Genomic DNA, 21,416 nt, shown 5'->3' with positions numbered 1-21,416 from the left:
TTGGACTCTGTAGGAGAAGGCAAGGGTGGGATGTTCTGAGAGAACAGCATTGAAACAAATTTACTATCAAGGGTGAAACAGATCGCCGGCCCAGGTTGGATGCATGAGACAAGTGCTCAGGACTGGTGCACTGGGAAGACCCAGAGGGATGGGATGGGGAGAGAGGTGGGAGGGGGGATCGGGATGGGGAACACATGTAAATCCATGGCTGATTCATGTCAATGTATGGCAAAAACCACTACAATACTGTAAAGTAATTAGCCTCCAACTAATAAAAAAAAATTAAAAATAAAATAAAATAAACCCAACTGAATGCAGAGTTCCAGAGAATAGCAAGGAGAGATAAGAAGGCCTTCTTAAATGAATAATGCAAAGAGGAAAACAGTAGAATAGGAAAGACTAGAGATCCCTTCAATAGATTGGGGATATCAAAGGAACATTTCATGCAAAAATGGATATGATAAAGGACAGAAACAGTAAGGACTTAACAGAAGCAGAAGAGATTAAAAAGAGGTGACAAGAATACACAGAACTGTACAAAAAGTCTTAATGACCCAGATAACTGTGGTTGTGTGGTCATTCACCCAGAGCCAGACATTCTAGAATGTGAAGTCAAGTGGGCCTTAGGAAGCAGCCAGGGTCCAGCCTCGGCAGGATCCAGGGGGTACCCTCAGGATGATCGGTGTTGGCGAGAGAAGACACATGAGACCAGCCTTGATAGGGCCAAGTCTGCGAGGGGGAGAGAGAGAGAAAGAGAGAAATAGAGAGAGAGAGACCAGACAGGTGGTGCAGAGAGTCTGGCAAATCTTTATTGTTTACCGTAGCTTTTATATTCTAAGTTAGTACATTTTTAAGGGGAAGATAGTTTAATGTTACATCAGCTTGTCCTACACGAAACCAGGGTGTTTTCTGCATACTTCATTGTGAGAGTCTTGCACATTATCTTCTGGCCTTGGGGCCTATTGACATTTTATGACCTAGGTGCATGCAAAGCTGTTTTCTGCAATCTATTCTTTAATGAACACAAAGGTCAGTCCTTTTGCAGAAGTTATCAGTTACATTTATCTAAAAGGTTTACCACACAAAGACTCTGCAGCTGTGGTGAGGCAGCCCCTGTTTAGCATTCCTGGTTAAAATTAGCAATTCTAAACTCTTATCTTTCTAAATCTTTAACTATAACCACCTGTAGAATAAATTTTTGTGTTCTCTAATAGGGCTTCCTCACCTCCCGAATGGCTCTGTACCTATTAGGGCCTTTTGTGTGATCAGGTTCTTTTTAAGAAGGAATTCATAGGACCTGGACTCCATCTCAGGCCTGTCTGTGCTGGTTGTACGCGGCCATCCCTCCACTGGACTCTGAACTCTTGTGCTTATCGCCTGTGGGAATGACAATGGAAGGATAAGACCCCCTTTGGGCAGGGGAATCTTGAAGATCACATCCAGGTTACTCATTGCCTAAGAGAAAACAGACACTAATCACCCCTGCCTCCGGACAGTATCTATCGGAATGTAACCACAGGCTTATTGGTTATTAACTGGTTGGAATGTAACCGTGGGCTTATTGATTACTAACTGTTTGAACACATGACACGTGAATGATGGGGTTATTGTGATTGTATTTACCCTTCCTTTGTAAGCCTCAAGGGATTTGGGCTGGTGGGTTTGGAGGAGTACACATGGGGTATAAAAGATTTTCACAAATGCTGGTCAGGGCTAAGAGGAGATTCTGCCTTGGGCCCACCGGTGTAATAAACTGCACTCCACTATCTGCATTGTCCTTCTGAGTGAGTTTGTTTCCCAGAAAGCGTGGCTATAACACTTTATTCTGTTTATGATTAAAGTGTTGTGAGCAGTCATGGGCATTAGTACGCATTTGCCAAGCAGGCTAGAATGCCAGCAAAGGGGTCTAAATTGAAACACTCCTTTCATCCTGGATAATCTTATAGGATTCCACCGTCTGGGGGACATATTGATTAAAGTTCTAAGTTGATTCTGTTTGGAGAGAGATCGGGGAAGGCCTTCTGCCTGTGTCACAGAAATTAGGGAGTAGTCTAATACAGCAAGCATCAGAAAGACAGAGATCATCTTTAAGGTGAGCGCCGGGGCAGCTTTTCTAAATCCCTGAAGTCCTGATCTGCCTTGCCTGTCAGGTCTTCTCCTCATGACCTTGTCATGGGTGGGATCTCATGTGCTGGCTCCCGACATCTCCCCCTTTTTTATTTTTTAAGACAGCCAGATGGATCTCAGTCGCGAGCTTCTGAGTTCTGCTGGAGAGTTCTGACAATACAGGAAGGATTATAATGAGAAGTAGGACTAGGGCTGCCACAGTAACATAACTGAGGATAGTTGATAGAATATTGATTCCAGTAATAAAGTTAGAAAAGGTATGAAAAAAATCATTAGCAGCCCCTGTAGCAGTAAAGTCCAGACGGGAATATTCTAAGGTTTTTATCTGACCGTGAAGCTTTCCAAGTTGTAAACTAATGCTGGAGCTATTCCATACACCTGAAATGTGATTTTTAATCTTTTCCCAATTATAATCTGTATCATTTACTTTTAGGGGTGTTACACAAATCCACCGATAGTCGGCGTGACAGGATAATGCTAATTTTACTTTTAAGGCCTGTAATTCAGTTCCAATATTCATGACCACTTCTTCTAGGGCGTCTACTTTTAATTCTAATTTCCTATCTATAATCTCTTGTGTAGCTAGAGCTAAAGAAACATATTTTGACATATCATTGATATATTGAGCAGTATGTACCTGTTGAGTCAATGATATCGCTGCTACAGTGACAGTGGTAATTGCGGTTATAAGAGCTGAAATCCCTAAGATAAGTAGTCCTACAAACCGTCGGGATCGCATTAAATCTTGGAGTTGTTGCAGAATGGCTAGACCGTAATTGTCATACCAAAAGGTACTCACTGCGATGGGCACCATAAGGTAAGGTGGGCGTCGCAGCACCACAAAGGAACAAATATTATATTGAGAGGTTAGGCAGGACGAGAGCATGCATTGTTCACAGTAGACTATATTTGGCCCACCTGGATAGTTCGTCTGTATATGAAGATATTTAGAGTTATTAGTGAACAAAAAAACGTAAGGGGAGGGTAAAGAAGCCAGCACAGAATAGGTGGAATCATTCTCTGGCTGAGATAGAGTAACAAGGGAGGTGGCAGCAAGGGCTCTCCAAATTCCTGGTTGCCAAAAAGTTTTACCCTTAGTTGTATAGGACAACATGGGGGGAACAAGTTGATTATAATGCCATCTGCTGGCCACCAATGGCCAAGGGAGGGAATCATTTTTCCAATTGCTAAACCTATTGACATAGTCAGGAACAGATCCTGAATCCTGACTTGGGTTTGGATTGCCCCAGGCTTGTACCGAATAGCTTCTGCCTCCCGGTATTCTATAATCGATTTTTGAATTATAATTACAAGATTTCCATACCGGGTATCCAAGGCGGTTGTCTATAGTTTTCCATATGACGTCTGAAGGAGAAACATCAATACAATTTGGATATTTTGGTGGAGCATTAAGGAACAAGGATTTATAGGGATCAAGGGCCCCGGGCATACGGGCCTGTAATATTCAAACCAGCTGATCTCCTGTTTTATCTGAAAATTTTGATATTGGAGAATCTGTCAAAATTGCTTTCTTGGAGGCTCCGACACACCCCTCCTTAGAGGGAGTGATAAAATTTCTTGGGAAGTTAAAGCAAAGGGGAAGGTCATCTGTTAATCCCCTAAAAGTACAGTTAAAATTAATGGGATAGTGATCTTTATTATAAGAAGTATAGGATCCTCCCAAGAGATGAAGCTGCTTTGTGTTGACCCGTATAGAGTTATTTTTCCAAGTAACTACTTGGAAAGTTGGGGGATCAGGGAAATACGCCCAATATTTTTTTTGATGCCCAGTATTTTTCTGATGTAGAAGAGGTAGCATTTACCTGGCAAGAAAGTGAAGCAAGCATAGCTATAAAAACCCCTTCAGGAGAGGCTGAAGATCCCTGCAGAGAAGCTATTGCCTGTGCTTGACGGCACAGCGACTTAATTTGCCCCCATGTGGGTGTGGAGGCTTGTTGAGTGGCCCGTGCAGGATTTCTTGGTTGCAGGTCATGAGGCATCTGATCTTCATCCAAAGATAGATTACTGAGATAAGCTTTAGAAACAGAGTTGTTTTTTTAAATAACTTAATTAAATCTGTTAGCAATATAATATAACAAGGAACTATCTCAGAAGTGAGTCTTAGTAAACACTAAACCTTAATTAACAAAACTAGAAACTTAGTTTAACAATTTACAAAACTTAATATTCAGTGATTTTTTTTTATTACGGATACATTAACCCTGTAGCCAGGGAAGGCTTTAACCCATCAAATAAAAATGAGATTTGTCAGGGAGCTGGGAAAAGCCAGTGGCTGTCTTGGATTTTCCATAGCCCTGACTCTTTGATTTTCAGCTATTGTTCACCCATTTTTAATTTTTCAATTTAGGAGTAGACTGTTGCCATGTTTTAAGGACATTAGGATAGCACAAGTCTAACAGTGAGAGGTTATTTTTGTAGAAGCAAAATGAGCTTTTACATGTACCATAATCTTAAATAGCACTTACTTACTTTACTAAAGTAACAAAAGATTTTAAAAACAAATATAAAGCACTTAAAGGCAAAGAAATTCATAATCTGTTACTGAAAGATTTATTTTAAGAAAACTTTGTTTTCTTAACATAGAGAGTAGACTAAATTCTAGTCTGTTACCAATTTACCAGATAGCAAACAAACAAAATTTGTCAGTTAATCTTAGAAAAGTCTTTTTTATAAATCTTGAAGAACTAGCAGTATTTTTTTAAAGGCATGAGAGTGAAACCATACAAGGCATGTTTAAAATCTAATTAAATTGTAATTGACAAAGAAGCCTGGTCATTGCTGTGACTTGTAACACTTTAACGTGATAACTAGAAATATAACTGATAACATTTTACCAGGAGATATCAGATTTTCATGAATTTTACATAATTTCTAGGATATCTATATAAGTAACATCAACCGTACAATATAACCTGAGAAGATTTATCATTCCTCCAACAATAATTCCCATGCAATTTAACATGTCAAATGAACTCAGGTAGTTTAATAGCTCTTTGGGATGTCTCAGGGGCCCTCTGAAGCATCCCAAAGTCAGCTAGAAGTCAAGCTATTTAGGCAGTTTTGTCAATAACTATCAAAAGGGTTTATAGCACTCTGTCAGGTAGAATCATATAGATCACTGTGAAATAATATATTTACTTAGCCAAAGTAAAAAAGAAGATTTTAAATATAAACATAGAACAGATCACTTCAGAGGTAAAGAAACTTAAAATCCATTATCAAAGGCAGTTTAACATCTCAAGAAAACTTGTGTTTATGCACAAAAACTCTTTCCTTGGCGTGCACTTTCCATCAAACCTTCTTAACACTTTCTGTACCCATTACTTTGTTCTCCCATCCTGAAACAGCCACCTGTAAGTCAGACTTACTTCCTTTTTTTTTTTGTAAAATGTAACTTCATTCCTCATGCCTTCTTTACTGAACACACACATCTTACTTTCCTTAAACAACCAAGAATTGACCTTTATATTATCAATCTACAGATTGGTGAACATAAATACCAGTGACAATTTTTTAAAAAATTTTAGCGAACATCTCAGGATGGCATTCAACATTACTCAGTAATAGTCCAAAATCTCTAGTTTCTCTGTAAGAGGAAATTAGTGTTCAGTAATGAATGTTCCAGAATCTTATTTTTTTTTTTTTTTTGTTATTATGACAGTATAAGTGTCTTTATTTAAAGAGTAAAAATGTATGTAAAAATCCTCCTCCCTCTTACAAAAGATTGAGAATATCTTTTTCTGGCAGCAAGTGAGATATCATTGAAATATCAATATTTTTATACACTCTAGATATGAAGACATTAAGTTAGTCACAGGTTATTTTGAAATTATTAAATTTAAAACATTTTTGTGCTATTTCAAAGATACATTAGTTCTTTTTAAAAGGCAGTAGCATAAAATGACGAACATGAAAAACAGCAGACCTCACCAAAAATATCTGGAGGCACAACCCTTTAAAGAAATATCATACTTGAATTTCACCATTTATCGGGGCAAAAAAAACAATCTTTCCTAATTAACTGACATGGACTGTCACAAAAATAAATGTGATGAGTCATTTCATGTCAATCAACCACACAGCAATTTTGCCTGATCTGTTTGATTTTCTGATGCCAACACAATTTCCTAAACTTCAAGCTAGCAAGATACGTATGAAAATTGGCTCAATGAGAATCTCATGTGGAAAAAGTTTTAAAACAAAAATGAATGTTTCATTGTTTTTATACTTATATGATATAGAAATGACCAATAATTTTATCTCTCCTCTGATATAAATTATCCTATGGAAAATTTATTCATAAAATCAGAGCAAAGAATAAATAGCATAAATTATATTTTCTTTCAAAATACAAGTTATCTTTCAATAAAAGAAAAGACTACTTGGCTTCTGATAACTGCAACCTCAATAAGCACAATGGACATAGTTTATAAGCTGAGACAAAGTAACGGAAGTTTCTTGAATCAACTGGGAAAATCAGTCTCACTGCTTATGGTGCATAAAGTGATGGAGAGAGGCAAAGAAGAGAAAAGAAACAGCATCAGATTGTGTTTGAGAACTGAGTGTTCAAGGAATAAAAGAAAAACTGCAAAAGGAAGAAAATGAATAGAATTTTTTTTTAAGGTATCTGAGAAACACAGGGGAAAAATAAAAAAGAAATAATAGATTGATTTTTAGAGATCTAGGAGAATTCCTTGCCTTAAAATACATACACATATAGTTGAGATATATATAACAGAAATCTGTCATCTTGGCTAAAACATATTGTCTCCCTCAAAGTATGTGAAGTCAAAAGTCAATAATTTTAAGCTCTTGATAATATAACAGAAAAGTAGACTTTTTCATTATTATTTTAAAACTGTAACTGACTTGTCAACTTCCCAGACCATAAGACGATGGTGAAAAACCCTCTTTTCAGCTACCTGTTATCTGAACTAGAACATCTCCGTGTCATATTGCTATTCTACTCAAATATTTTTGCAATCACAGCATCCAAGCTGAACTAATAGTTTGTCAGTCTATTCTGTTTATAAAAAGGTAAAAATGGAAATTACAGATTTTATTGTTTCTACTGCTTGTTCTTAAAGGACTTCGACATAATACAATAATATAAGTGAACTGACATAACATGCTGTAGTCTTAATATTATGATCTGAAGCTATCAGAAAAGAGGTCATACACACCTCCCCCTCCTCTCTCTTCCTAAGATCCCTGCCTTCTATGGCTCTTTCCAAACCACTATTCAGTACTGGGGGCAACAACTGCCAATAATGTCTCCTTGCATTACTGTGGCCCTTTCCTCCTAGTTCAGGCGCCACTTGCGGGGGTCAAGCCTCGGCAGGATCCAGGGGGTACCCTCAGGATGATCGGTGTCGGCGAGAGAAGACATGTGAGATCAGCCTTGATAGGGCCAAGTCTGCGAGGGAGAGAGAGAGAAAGAGAGAGAAAGAGAAAGAGTGAACAGACGGGGGTGCAGAGAGTCTGACAAATCTTTATTTTTTACCATAGCTTTTATATTCTAAGTTAGTACATTTTTAAAGGGAAGATAATTTAATGTTACATCAGCTTGTCCTACACGAAACCAGGGTGTTTTCTGCATACTTCATTGTGAGAGTCTTGTACATTATCTTCTGGCCTTGGGGCCTTTTGACATTTTATGACCTAGGTGCATGCAAAGCTGTTTTCCGCAATCTATTCTTTAATGAACACAAAGGTCAGTCCTTTTGCAGAAGTTATCAGTTAAATTTATCTAAAAGGTTTACCACACAAAGACTCTGCAGCTGTGGTGAGGCATCCCCTGTTTAGCATTCCTGGTTAAAATTAACAATTCTAAACTCTTATTTTTCTAAATCTTTAACTATAACCACCTTTAGAATAAATTTTTATGTTCTCTAATAGGGTTTCCGCACTCCCGAAGGGCTCTGTGCCTATTAGGGCCTTTTGTGATCAGCTTCTTTACTCTGTTTATGATTAAGGTGTTGTGAGCAGTCGTGTGCGTTAGTACGCATTTGCCAAGCAGGCTAGAATGCCAGCAAAGGGGTCTAAATTGAAACACTCCTTTCATCCTGGATAATCTTATAGGATACCACCGTCTGGGGGACATATTGATTAAAGTTCTAAGTTGATTCTGTTTGGAGAGAGATCGGGGAAGGCCTTCTGCCTGTGTCACAGAAATTAGGGAGTAGTCTAATACAGCAAGCATCAGAAAGACAGAGATCATCTTTAAGGTGAGCGCCAGGGCAGCTTTTCTAAATCCCTGAAGTCCTGATCTGCCTTGCCTGTCAGGTCTTCTCCTCATGACCTTGTCATGGGTGGGATCTTGTGTTCCGGCTCCTGGCAGGAAGCATTACTAGGAGCAAAGCTATAGAAGGTGATGGAATTCCAGATGAGCTATTTCAAATCCTAAATAATGCTGTGAAAATGCTGCACTCAATATGTCAGCAAATTTGGAAAAGTCAACTGTGGCTATAGGACTGGAAAAGGTCAATTTTCATTCCAATCCCACAGAAGCTTAATATAGTAGAAAGTGTACGGATTCTGTCATTCAGTAAAAAATATTTGGAGCTTACTTTGTGACAGTCACAATGAATGTGTAAGGCTTGGATGGTGTTCCTAGGTAGCTCAATATTTAGTGTGGCATTTTCGTTCCAGTTCTGCTATTAATTAACCATGTGAGCACTTTGGAGTCTGTTTCATTGGCCCTAAAAAGGAAAATGAGAGCACATGCCCGATTGTCTCAATAAATGTGTTAGTTATTTAATTAACTTAATTTTTAACATTTGACTTTTCAATTACATTCTAATTCTAATAGTTGGTTTACAGTAGGCAGTCCTGTAGGCAGCTCTCTTCTGGGAAGACATGGAAATACAGCGAGAGTAACACTAGCCCCAAGCCAGGAATTATTTCAAAAGCTTTAAATATATCATTTCATTCAGCTTGGTGGTGAATGAAGGAGGCAGATTTCCCTTCTTGGTGTTCCTTGCAGCCAATGTGAGGGCATGAACGTTCGGGTCTGCCAGTGGGGCCCTGAAACCGAAGATAGAGTTAGGAACAAGCGGATCAAAGCTAAAGGAGCATGGGGTTTTGCCGTGGTGATGGAGGTCATGGAGTCCTTTGAGGGGCGCGGGGGCAGCCAGCAGGAGCCATGGCCTATTCAGGTTTACAGAAAAGTCCAGGAATCAAACCTGTGTCTCCTGTGTCTCCGGCCTTGCTGGTAATTCTTTACCCACTGAACCACTGGGGAAGCAAAGTGTGTACATGAATAAATTTGGGAAAACTGTGCTTAATATTTTTTTGACTGTTTGACACCCACTGTCCCCTGGCTCTGGGGAATTTCTCCAGATATGATTTTCTATTGAGAGGCAATATGTTTCCTGCTACCATGGAAACCACTTCATTCTCCCTGCAGATAAGAGCAGGCTTATGACCTGCACTCTGTGTGAAGCAGGTTGTTGGCCTTCTCTTCCACCATTATTATTTGGGGATAAGAATACAATATAGGATCTATCTCCTTAGCAAGTTTTTAACAGCACAACAGTGTCATTGAAACTAAAAAGCACTATGCTGTAGAGATGACCCACCCTGACAGCAGAAAGTGCAGAGGAACTAAAGAGCCTCTGGATGAAGGTGAAAGAAGAGAGTGAAAAAGCTGCCTTAAAACTCAACATTCAAAAAATGAAGACCATGGCATCTGGTCCCATCACTTCATGGCAAATAGATGGAGAAACAACGGAAACAGTGAGAGACTTTATTTTCTTGGGCTCCAAAATCACTGCAGACTGTGATTGCTGCCATGAAATTAAAAAGCGCTTGCTCCTTGGAAGAATAATTATGACAAACCTAGACAACGTATTAAAAAGCTGAGACACTTTACCAACAAAAGTACATATAGTCAAAGCTATGGTTTTTCCAGTAGTCATATACAGATGTGAGAGTTGGACCATAAAGAAAGCTGAATGCCAAAGAATTGATGCTTTCAAGCTGTGGAGTTGGAGAAGACTCTTGAGAGTCCCTTGGACTGCACGGAGATCCAACCAGTCAATCCTCAAGGAAATCAGTTCTGAATATTCATTGGAAGGACTGATAGTGAAGCTGAAACTCCAGGACTTTGGCCACCTGATGCGAAGAGCTGATTCAATGGAGAAGACCCTGATGCTGGGAAAGATTAAGGGCAGGTGAAGGGGTGACAGAGGATGAGATGGTTGGATGACATCATGAACTCAGTGGATATGAGTTCGAGCAAACTCTGGGAAATAGTGAAGGTCAGGGAAGCCTGGCATGTTGCAGTCCATGGAGTCACAATGAGTTGGACATGACTGAATGTCTGAACAACACTGCTGTGCAGAAGATCTCTAGGACTTATTCATCTTGCATAACTGGAACGTCCTTCCCTTTAACTAACACTTTGATTTTCTGCCTCCCTTCAGCCCCTGGCAATCACTATTCTACTCTATGCTTTTGTGAGTTTGACTACTTTTAGAATTCTCACATAGGCAATATCATGCATTATTTGTCTTTCTGTGTCTGACTTATTTCATTGAGCTTAATATTTATCACCAACTCAATGGACATGAGTTTGAGCAAGCTCTGGAAGTTGGTGATGGATAGGGAAGCCTGGCATGCTGCAGTCCTTGGGGTCACAAAGAATCCAACATGACTGAGCAACTGAACTGAACTGACTGAATGTCCTCCAGGTTCATTCAAATTGTCACGAATGGCAGAATTTCCTTCTTTTAAAATACTGAATAATATCCCACTGTGTATACCTCACATCTCTTTTATTCATTCATTTGTTGATGGACATTAGGTTACTCCCATATCTTAGCTATTGTGAGTAATCTTGTTGCAGTGAATATAGGTGTGAAGATGTCTATGAGATTCTTATTTTGATTCCTTTAAATATATGCCCAGAAGCAAGGGAAGTTCTTCAAAAAACTAAAAAGAAGAGGATTGTTAGCTTTTGGTTGGTTCCACACAGGCAAAGATAAAGAGTGCAGCAGAGTCCCACCAAAAGGCAAATATGCTTCTGCCCCTGGACCCTCTCCCACCCTTCATCCAGGGTGTTTGGTTTCTACTTATTTCCCAAGTTCAGTCCTTCAGCCTCTTGTTGATTCTGCAAACTCATATTTTGATAAATTCTCCTTTTCTTAAGAAAGATTTTCAAATTATGTTGCTCCCAGCAAAGAATTATATTGCTCCTTACTGTCAAAAGTAATTGTAACATTTATAATTGAGTTTACTGAATTGCAATATAGTACAGTCAGGTCTTGTAGTTTCATTATTAAGGAAATCCTGGTTTAATCCTTTAAAAACTTGTGACCTGAAGTAGGAGTTGAGTCAGATAAGTATTAGCAGCAAAGATGAGTTTTGTTCCTGTGAAGTTTTGATAAATGCCTTAAGAAAGTGATTTAGAGAATTTCAGTAATGTCCCCAAAACACATTTATAATGGTATTCATATTCTAAATTGAGAGATATGTAATACAGTTGTATTATTCTGTGTTGAAATTAGTAATACAGAGAGGTTTGTCCCATACTTTTTGATCATGAAGCTCCATTCCCAGGAATTCTGGTCTCTCAATGAAACCAAAATACCCCATCAAAAAAAGCCTTGGGGTGGGACCTGGGGATCCCAGTCCAGTGTATGCCTTTATTTGATATTATTACTTGTGTTGTCCTCCATCCCTTTAGTTGCCTACAATAAAAAAAATTTCAAATGTTGCTTATGAGACTGAAATTTTAATTATTTAAATCAGATGAGAATCTCAGTCTATTATGAGTCCTTATGCCCTCCCAGCTCCTAGTGTGTGGAATAGGCAATTATGTGATGTGGTATTTCCATGCAAACTCTAGCAAAGTGTAAGCATACATGTGATGACAAAAACTGAAACTATGACTGACCTTTATAAAATACCTTTTGAGATAGAAAGATATATGTATAAATTCAGGATGAATTCTGAATGGTGGTTATTATTCAGGCATTGAAAGTAGGTTTTTTCCCCCTTCATTTATTTGCTTATAGTTGATTTACAGTGTTGTGTTAATTTCTGCTGTACAGCTAAGTAATTCAGTTATACATATATATATATACATTCTTTTTCATATTCTTTTCCATTATAGTTTATCACAGGATATTGAACACAGTTCCCTGTGTGTGTAGTAAGGCCTTGTTGTTAATCCACTCTGTATATAATAGTTTGGATCTGCTAATCCCAGACTCTCAGTCCATCCCTCTCGCACCCTCTTTCACCCATGGCAATCACTAATCTATTCTCCACACTGAAAATATTTCGAATATTTTGGATTAGATAATCAGGAAAACAAGAATTCCATATTCTATCAATAAGAATCAGAAAAAAGAATCATGTAGATGTGTTCCAAACTTTGAAATTTTAACTTCAATCAAATGTGAATACATATCTTGAGCTTCCCCTCTAACAGATTTACATTTAATTGAGAGTAAGAACAAAAAGTATGTTCCAAAAGAGACAGTTTATGGAAATTGAGGTGTTTACTTCTGAGGGTGAGGACAGTATTTACAATAGTTGAAAGCATTAGGATTCTGCTATGACCTTGCATTGTACTAAGTCTTTTAAATATATTGATTCATTCAATGCTCACAGCATCTCTGTGAATCAGATATATTATTATCCCCATTTTACAAATGAGGAAACTGAAGCACAGACAGGTAAATGACTTGCCAAAAGTTGCATGGCTGCTATGAAAAGCTAAATTTCAAAGTAAACATTTTCGTGCTATTTGACTTTTTCAAACCATGTGCCTCTATTATTTTTAACTAAAATTTAAAAATTCCAGTTGAATAGAGAATTCCTGCTTCCATTATATTTTTTATGGAAAAAACACTATCAACTTTGCCCCCAAATATCACTGAATTGTAAAGTTGTTTTTTTACTTATACCTTCAATACTTAATGCAACACTGAGATCTAAAAAGAGTAGGCAATATTTTATTTATTTTTTACAATATTTATTTACTTGGAGGATAATTACTTTACAGTATTACGATGGTTTTTGCTATACACCAGCATGACTTCGCCATAGGCATACCTGTGTCCTCTCCTTCCGGAACATCGCTCCCACCTCCCTTCCCGCTCCATCCCTCCAGGTTGTCACAGAAACCAGCTTTGGTTTTCCCACTAGCTATCTAGTTTACATTTGGTAATGTATGTGTCTCAGTGTTATTCTCTCAAATCATCCCACCCTCTTTCTCCCACTGAGTCCAAAGTCTGTTCTTTCCGTCTGTGTCTCCTTCGCTGCCCTGCACTAGGGTTGTTGATACCGTCTTTCTAGATCCCATATATGTGAGTTAATATACGATATTTGTCCTTCTCTTTCTGCCTTGCTTCACTTCTGTATAATAGGCTCTAGATTCATCCACCTCATTAGAATGAATTAAAATGTGTTCCTTTTTATAGCTGAGTAATATTCCATTGTGTAAACATACCACTATCTCCGTATCCATTCATCTGCCAATGGACATCAAGGGAAACAGGAAACATTTTATATTGGTATTTGTAATATCAAGGCACGAACTTTTAGAAGTTCGTTTTGTTACCCAGCCCTCCTTTAACTAAATTCTATTCTGAAATCTCAGCCTATTATCTTAATGCATCTTTAAAATGGATTGCCTGAGTGCCTGGACACATTTATACTTAAAACAGTTTGCTGAATTGTTTCTACTTAAGTAAATATTTCATGTTACTACAGGCTTCAAGTTGATTTTCAATTTAATAATATCTAGTAAAACAAAACAAGGAGTAACATAAACTGAATTAGCTTGCTCCTTATTTTTTTTTCTTCAAGGAATTTCTTCAAAGAAAATCAGGAAATTATATACATGTTTAGAAAAAGTTTTATCCATATCAATTTCATGGATACAGTCAACATCTGCAGTGATTTTGGAGCCCCCCCAAAAAATAAAGTCTGTCACTGTTTCCATTGTTTCCCTATCTATTTTCCAAAAAGAGATGGGACCAGATGCGGTGATCTTAGTTTTCTGAATGTTGAGCTTTAAGCCAACTTTTTCACTCTCCTCTTTCACTTTCATCAAGAGGCTCTTTAGTTCTTCCTCCTTTTCTGCCATAAGGGTGGTGTCATCTGTATATCTGAGGTTATTAATATTTTTCCCAGCAATCTTGATTCCAGCTTGTGCTTCATACAGTGCAACATTTCTCATGATGTACTCTGCATATTAGTTAAATAAGCAGGGTGACAATATACAGCCTTGACGTACTCCTTTTCTGATTTGGAACCAGTCTGTTGTTCCATGTCCAGTTCTAACTGTTTCTTCTTGAACTGCATACAGACTTCTAAGCAGGCAGGCCAGGTGGTCTGGTATTCCCATCTCTTTCAGAATTTTCCACAGTTTATTGTGCTCCACACACTCAAAGGCTTTGTCATAGTCAATAAAGCAGAAATAGATGTTTTTCTGGAAATCTCTTGCTGTTTTGATGATCCAACGGATGTTGGCAATTTGATCTCTGGTTCCTCTGCCTTTTCTAAATCCAGCTTGAACATCTGGAAGTTCATTCTTCATGTATTGCTGAAGCCAGTCTTGGAGAATTTTGAGCATTACTTTACTAGTGTGTGAGATGAGTGCAATTGTGAGGTAGTTTAAGCATTCTTTGCAATTGCCTTTCTTTGGGATTGGAATGAAGACTCACCTTTTCCAGTCCTGTGGCCACTGCTGAGTTTCCCAAATTTGCTGGCATATTGAGTGCAGCACTTTCATAGCATCATCTTTCAGGATTTGAAACAGCTAAACTGAAATTCCATCACCTCCGCTAGCTTTGTTCGTGGTGATGCTTCCTAAGGACCACTTGACATCACATTCCAGGATGTCTGGCTCTAGGGGAGTGATCACACCATTGTGGATATCTGGACCACGAACATCTTTTTTGTATAGTTCTACTGTGTATTCTTGCCAATTCTTCTTAATATCTTCTGCTTCTGTTAGGTCCATACTGTTTCTGTCCTTAACTGTGTCCATCTTTAGAAGACTCTACACATGGACATCACCTGATGGTCAACACTGAAATCAGATGGATTATATTCTTTGCAGCCAAAGGAGGAGAAGCTCTGTACAGTCAGCAAAAACAAGACTGGGAGCTGACTGTGGTTCAGATCATGAACTCCTTATTGCCACATTCAGACTTAAATTGAAGAAAGTGGGTAAAACACTAGACCATTCACATATGACCTTAATCAAATCCATTATGATTATACAGTGGAAGTGAGAAATAGATTGAAGAGACTAGATCTGATAGGCACAGTTCCTGATGAACTATGGATGGAGGTTCATGACATTGTACAGGAGACAGGGATCAAGACCATCCCCAAGAAAATGAAATGCAAAAAAGCAAAATGGCTGTCTGAGGAGGCCTTACAAATAGCTGTGAAAAGAAGAGAAGCGAAAAGCAAAGGAGAAAAGGAAAGATATTCCGATTTGAATGTAGAGTTCCAGAGAATAGCAAGGAGAGATAAGAAAGCCTTCCTCAGTGATCAATGCAAAGAAATAGAGGAAAACAATAGAATGGGAAAGACTAGAGATCCCTTCAAGAAAATCAGAGCTATCAAGGGAACATTTCATGCAAAGATGGGCTCAATAAAGGACAGAAATGGTACAGACCTAACAGAAGCAGAAGATATTAAGCAGAGGTGCAAGAATACACAGAAGAACTACACAAAAAAGATCTTCACAACCCAGATAATCACAATGGTGTGATCACTCACCTAGAGCCAGACATCCTGGAATGTGATGTCAAGTGGGCCTTAGGAAGCATCACTACGAACAAAGCTAGTGGAGGTGATGGAATTTCAGTTGAGCTATCTCAAATCCTTTAAGAAGATGCTGTGAAAGTGCTGCACTCACTATGCCAGCAAATTTGGAAAACTCAGCAATGGCCACAGGATTGGAAAAGGTGAGTCTTCATTCCAATCCCAAAGAAAGGCAATGCCAAAGAATGTTCATACTATGGCACAATTGCACTCATCTCACACACTAGTAAAGTAATGCTCAAAATCTCCAAGACTGGCTTCAGAAATACATTAAGCATTGAAAGGTTGTTTAAGAACGGTTTTCATAGCCATTGTGAGGGCTTCCACCTTTTCCTTTGTCTTTCTCTGCCTTTCTTTCTTTTCCTCATATACCCTACCATAATAGACTGAGCCAGTTGTAACAGATTATCTAAAGACTGATTTGGTCCATACACCCGTTTTGATAACTTACGGCGAATATCTGGAGCCTACTGAGTGAGAAATCTATCCTTTAAGATCACTTTTCCCTCTTCACTTTTGGGATCAATCTCAGTGAATCTGCAAAGGGCTTCTCTCAGTCTATCTAGGAATTTACCAGGAGCTTCCTTCTCCTCCTGTTCTATGTCTGCCAGTTTGCCATAGTTTAAAGGCTTAGAACACGCCTGCCTGAGTCCTTCAAGAATACATCTGACAAAATGACTCTGATCCCATCTTCCTTTAGCAGTGTTAGTCCCAGTCTGACTCCCAGTGAGTACCACGGCCATGCAGTATCACATAGGAAGACCAGGTGTGTCTTCTTTAAGCCCTGGGGATCAAATCTATCCTAGTTTTTCAGGATACAGTTCAAAGGAGTGAGGGTGGAATTGTTAGCTCCCATCTGTAAGAGAGAAAAAAAGTGACCAGCGCCATTTTTTCTACCGGAGGCTCCCTCCCTGCTCTAGATGGGGATGTAGACAGACGTTACACCAAAAGCTTTTCCTTCCTGGTCGGACTTAGTCTGTCCCTTACCCACGCAGGCGTCACACTCATCCTTCCCGGTTCTACCACTGAGATGGGGTGGGGATGCACCAGGGGTAGACCTGATGGCATCCCTGACTGACGTCCAGCTCTTCACCTCGCTTGCCTCTGATGTCACCCGGGGTGCAATCAGAGTAACCTTCCGGAATGCCTCCCAAGCTAAGACCTCTGGGGGACACATTCGTCACCTGAGTGCCTGTGCATGACCCTGAGTGTATTTCTGACCTCAATAAGACCGATACAAACATGAAACTGAGATGTTCCTTCCAAGCGTCACCACACCGGTATAAGAGCCTCCTCTGGTCCACTAAGAGCCAGTGTTACCAAAGGAAAAAACCATTGCAGTTCCAATCCGAGTAACCTTTAACCTCAGAGATGCTCTTGGAGTTAGAGCTCCATCTAGCTTCCGAACTTTCCAAGCCCAGCGAGGCTAGGCGCTTCCTGACTACCAATCCCAGTTTGAGACCTAGACCACAGAAGAGTAACAACATAGATTACAAGTCCCTGGAAAGTCTATGATCTGATAGATTAGGTTAGTACTTCTAGTTCCCAAGGAGATATGAAATGGTCAAAGAGACCGAAAAGTTTGACAGAGAAAGGAGAGTTTGGTCTACACGCTTTGCCCGTTTCTGGTCGGTTCCTGAAGGAGACATTGGTTGCCTCTTGGCATTGGCAGGTTGGTATAAACCCCCGACAGGTTTCTGCCATAAGCCCTATGAGGTCGCCGCGGAACCGCAGAGCAGGGCTCCTCACTTGCTTCGTGCAGGGCGTTTCATTCATTCACACAATGACACCTTATAGTTAGTAAAGTACAGCGGAAAATGTGTTCACTAGGAGAACAAAGAACTAGAGCTCCAAGCATCCTTACCTTGTCCTGAAGGATCCCGGACGAGCTCCCAAGATGAAAGGTTGTTGCTGAATGATAAGATGCCGGATTCTTGGCCTCTGGAGGAGACGAATTTAATCCGGGGCCAGAGACGAGGCTGGATCGCTCAGAGCTTTTGTGTAATAAAGTTTTATTAAAGTATAAAGGAGATAGAGAAAGCTTCTGACAGAGGCATCAGAAGGGGGCAAAAGAGTACCCCCCTCCTAGTCTTTAGCTGTAAGTTATATAGTCACTCACAGTCTGTTAATGAAAAGAAAGGAATGTCTTAGAATTTAGAATGGCACCAGATAATTCATCCCTGGCCATAAAACGATTGACTTGAATCTTGTAGAAGGGCAGATTACCAAACAAATAGTTTCATTTACATAGATTAGGGGAACAATATCTGAGTAAGTGGGTTAGGCCATTCGGCAGAACTTACAGAGTCTGGGGTAAATTAACATATCTTAAGACAAACATTTCCATAAAAAAATGTATTGGTTAACTCCAGGTTTGAGAATAGTTAGCTTCAGGTGAAACCAGGTGTCATGGCAACACGACATTTTAAGAGATACCTCCTTTTAAATTTGTATAGAGAAGAAAAAAATATCGCTGGTTTGTTTCCTCCTGCCACTTAAGAGAGATAAAAATGTCTGGCACTTGCAGCCTATTTCCTCCATTTGGAGACCCCTGGCCTTCCTGCCTGTTACCCTCTCAGCATGGACTTCCAGATGTTCAAGCTGGTTTTAGAAAAGGCAGAGGAACCAGAGAACAAATTGTCAACATTTGCTGGGTCATCAAAAAAGCAAGAGAGTTTCAGAAAAACATCTATTTCTGCTTTATTGACTATGCCAAAGTCTTTGTCTCTGTGAATCACAATAAACTGTGGAAAATTCTTCAAGAGATGGGAATATCAGACCACCTGACCTGCCTCTTGAGAAACCTGTATGCAGGTTAGGAAGCAACAGTTAGAATTTGACATAGAACAGCAGGCTAGTTCTAAATAGGAAAAGCAGTACGTCAAGGCTGTATATTGTCACCTTGCTTATTTAACTTATATGCACAGTACATCATGAGAAATGCTGGGCTGGAGGAAGCACAAGCTGGAATCAAGATTGCCGAGAGAAATATCAGTAACCTCAAATATGTAGATGACACCACCCTTATGTCAGAAAGTGAAGAAGAACTAAAGAGCCTCTTGATTAAAGTAAAAGCGGAGAGGAGGAGAGTGAAAAAGTTGGCTTAAAGCTCAACATTCAGAAAACTAAGATCAAGGTATCTGGACCCATCCCTTTATGGCAAATAAATGGTGAAACAGTGGAAACAGTGACAGACTTTATTTTTCTGGGCTCCAAAATCACTGCAGATGGTGACTGGAGCCATGAAATTAAAAGACATTACTCTTTGGAAAGAAAGCTATGACCAACCTAGATAGCATATTAAAAAACAGAGACATTCCTTTGTCAACAAAGGTCCATCTAGTCAAGGCTATGACTTTTCCAGTGGTCATGTATGGATGTGAGAGAGTTGGACAATAAAGAAAGCTGAGCCCAGAAGAATTGATGCTTTTGAACTGTGGTGTTGGAGAAGACTCTTGAGAGCCCCTTGGGCTGCAAGGAGATCCAACCAGTCCATCCTAAAGCAGATCAGTCCTGGGTGTTCATTGGAAGGACTGATGTTGAAGCTGAAATTCCAATATTTTGGCCACCTCATGCGAAGGGCTGACTCATTTGAAAAGACCCTGATATTGGGAAAGATTGAAGGCAGGAGGAGAAGAGGACAACAGAGGATGAGATGGTTAGATGCCATCACCAATTCAATGGACATGAGGTTGGGTAAGTTGCAGGAGTTGGTGATGGACAGGGAGGCCTGGCATGCTGTGGTTCATGGGATTGCAAAGAGTCGGACACGACTGAGTGATTAAACTGAACTGAATTTGCATGAAATATTCCCTTGATATCTCTAATTTTCTTGAAGAGATCTCTAGTCGTTCCCATTCTATTGTTTTCCTCTATTTCTTTGCATTGATCGCTGAGGAAGGCTTCCTTATCTCTCCTTGCTATTCTTTGGAACTCTGCATTTAAATGGGTAAATCTCTCCTTTTCTCCTTTTGCCTTTAGATTCTCCTCTGTTCATTTTTAAATTGGATTATTTGATTTTTCTGCTATTAAATTGTATGAGTTCCTTATATATTTTGGATATTAATTATTAGTCAGATGTGTGGTTTGCAAACATATTTTTCCCATTTCATAGGTTGCCTTTTCTTATAGTTTACTATTTCCTTTGCTGCTCAGAAGCTTTTCATTTGATATAGACTCACTTGTTTTTCATTTTGTTTCTTGTGCTTTAGGTGTCATATCCAAAATATCATTGTCAAGACCCAGGAGAAGTATTTTTTTCTATGTTTTCTTCTGGGAGTTTTATGGTTTCATGTTTGCATTCAAGTTGTTAATCCATTTTGAGTTAATTTCTGTGTATGGTGGAAAATAGTAGCCCAGCTTCATTCATTTACATGTGGTCATCCAGTTTCTCCAGCACAATTTATTAAAGAGGCTGTCTCTCCACATTGTATATTCTAGGTTCCTTTGTCACACATTAATTTACCTTATACCTGTGGGTTTATTTCTGGGCTCTCTGTTTTGTTCCATTCTCGGCAGGTGGGTTCTTTACCACTAGTGCTACCTGGAAAGCCCATGTTTATTGTTCAACAGGGATTAAATCTTTGGGATAGAAATGGGTGACCCCAAACGCATTGGGTTATAAAACATGTTCTTATTAGATTCTTGGATTTATTTGTATTAGTATTTCTATGAGCCATTTGTTGATTTCATTTATTTATTTATTGGAGTACTTGTCTGGTTTTGGTATCATGGTAATGCTGCCCTCATAAAATGAGTCTGAAACTAGTTCCATGTCTTCTATTTTTTGGAAAAGTTTGAAAAGGATTGGCATTAATTCTCCTTTGAATGTTTGGTAGAATTTACCAGTTAAGTTGTCTGGTTCTGGACCTTTATGTTGGGATGTTTTTGATCATTAATTCAATCTCCTCTTAGCCTATTCAAATATTATTATTGAGTTTTATTAAGAGTTCTTTAAATGTTCTATATAGATACAAGTTCTTTATTAAGAGTTCTTTAAATGTTCTATATAGATACAAGTTCTATATAGATACAAGTTCTTTAAATGTTCTATATAGATACAAGTATCTATATAGATGTAACATATATGTAACATAACATACTTTGCTAAGTATGTTACTTATAAATATCATCTCCAGTCCATAGCTCCTAAGTTTTCTCAACTGTGAATGCTTCTTTTGAAGAGCAGATATTTTTATCTTGATGAAGTCCACTTTATGATTTTTTCCTTTTATGTATTGTTATTTCATGTCATAGCTAAGAAATAATTGCCTACTCCAAGGTCACAAAAGATTTTTTATTATCTTTTCTTCTAAAAGTTGTATTATTTTAAGTTCTGCATTTAGGTCTCCAGTCCATTTTGAACTAATTTTTGTATAAAATGTGAATGAGTGAAAGTTTATCTTTTATTTGCGTAAGGATTAAATTGCCCCATAATTGTTGAACAGACTATCTTTTATCTACTAAGTTGCCTT

The 21,416-nt window shown here is 38.8% G+C and overlaps 1 protein-coding gene across 1 annotated transcript; it reads right to left on the bottom strand.

Moving 5' to 3' along the window:
* Positions 1 to 2,170: 2,170 nt before the first annotated feature.
* LOC122429268 (endogenous retrovirus group K member 8 Env polyprotein-like) lies at positions 2,171 to 4,127 on the bottom strand. Its single transcript, XM_043449498.1, is given in 2 exon segments — positions 2,171 to 3,922; positions 3,924 to 4,127. Coding segments are annotated over 2 exon segments (1,956 nt in total).
* Positions 4,128 to 21,416: the final 17,289 nt, after the last annotated feature.

This window comes from Cervus canadensis, chromosome 28, assembly GCF_019320065.1.
Source record: "Cervus canadensis isolate Bull #8, Minnesota chromosome 28, ASM1932006v1, whole genome shotgun sequence".
NCBI lineage: Eukaryota > Metazoa > Chordata > Mammalia > Artiodactyla > Cervidae > Cervus > Cervus canadensis.
Note: the sequence above shows the minus strand (reverse complement) of the source record. Positions and strands in the feature narration are given on the sequence as shown.